The 1208-nt window shown below is 41.9% G+C and overlaps 1 protein-coding gene across 1 annotated transcript in view; it reads right to left on the bottom strand.

Annotated features, from left to right (window-relative positions):
* Nucleotides 1-1208, bottom strand: part of CCT6A (chaperonin containing TCP1, subunit 6A (zeta 1)) — a 10638-nt gene that overhangs the window by 6607 nt on the left and 2823 nt on the right. The window contains exons 3-4 of the mRNA XM_006889772.1: nt 1115-1198; nt 3-95 (exon numbers count right to left, since the gene is read on the bottom strand). Of these exons, the coding sequence (XP_006889834.1) occupies nt 3-95; nt 1115-1198 (177 nt within the window). The remainder of the gene's footprint in view (nt 1-2; nt 96-1114; nt 1199-1208) is intronic.

Here is a 1208-nt window from a genome sequence, read left to right as displayed (position 1 = left end):
TCCATCTCTTTGCTTACTTTGATTTGTTCCAAAAGCTGAAGGGCCTTTTCCTTTGCTGCTTCAAATCCTTCTGTTATTATTCTGGGATGCAAACCCTAGAACCAACCACAAAATCAGCTCCTAAAAGTGGCGCAACAGCTGCAGCTCATGATTCAGTTCAGTTCATTTTTAGGAGGCATTCTGGTTCCTTTAGTACAACTGAGATGTACTGACCTTTTGAATACATTTAAAAGGATAAATAGGCCTTTCAATGCAGAGGAAAAGAACAGACATTGCTCTAGCACAGAGTCAAAGCCAAGGGAACTATGAAGAACACTTGGGTGTTCACTGTGCAAACCAGGGATGCGGTCTAAGCCCAAAACCATTCATGCAGCCTGTGGTCAGCCAGACTGTGTGTCTTTCCTATGGCAACCTGAAATCAACTCACTTACAACAATATATACAAAGGAGTCTTAAGTTTCTTTCTCTTCCCAACATCAGGTTAATCTCCCTGAGGGTTACTGGAGTCTTGAAGTGGCTGCAGAACAGGATTTAAGGTTACAGTTTGGTTGGCCCCCTTCCTCATGCTGCTGATACAGGTTCTGAACCAGAGGACTTAACCAACCTTGGTTTGTAAATAGTTCAAGAGGAAAGGGCAGAACAATTATGTTGTCAAAGCAAGCTCTTAGGCTAAGAGGTACTGCAAAGTGCTGGTAAAATGGCATTTATGTTGCATTTTATGGACCTGAGCAATCATTTAAAGTGTATGCACATGGTTACTTACAACGAAGGCCTCATTCTAAGGGACTTGGTGTCCAGAGGGTATCCTGGAACCAATTTCTCGAAGATACCATAGGATGACTACATACTATATTCTATTTCCATACGTCAACTATTAACCGAGCCAATGTTAAAGTGATGCATACAAATTACATACATAACTTGATTTAAAAAAATTATTCCCTGCTTCATGCCATGGAAAATGTCACAACAACAAATTTTTATCAGACCAGGATGAAGACTCTGGTCCCAAGACTATTATAAAGAACCCTGCCCTTTCACGCCACTGTGTGCTACAAATAAAAGCATGTATTTCCTCCACAGTGCAATTCAGAAATGGAAGTGCTGTATGTACTTCAGAAATGTAGAGGTCCGCCTGTTTGAGCAGCTCGCCGATGATCAGAACGTTGGAAGTAGTCCCGTCACCAGTGATGTCATCCTGGGCTGTC

The sequence above is a fragment of the Elephantulus edwardii genome, unplaced genomic scaffold (assembly GCF_000299155.1).
Source record: "Elephantulus edwardii isolate Elephantulus edwardi_28Jun2011 unplaced genomic scaffold, EleEdw1.0 scaffold00080, whole genome shotgun sequence".
NCBI classification, from domain to species: Eukaryota; Metazoa; Chordata; class Mammalia; order Macroscelidea; family Macroscelididae; genus Elephantulus; species Elephantulus edwardii.
The sequence above is the reverse complement of the archived record's forward strand: the minus strand, read 5'-3'. Positions and strand labels throughout refer to the sequence as shown.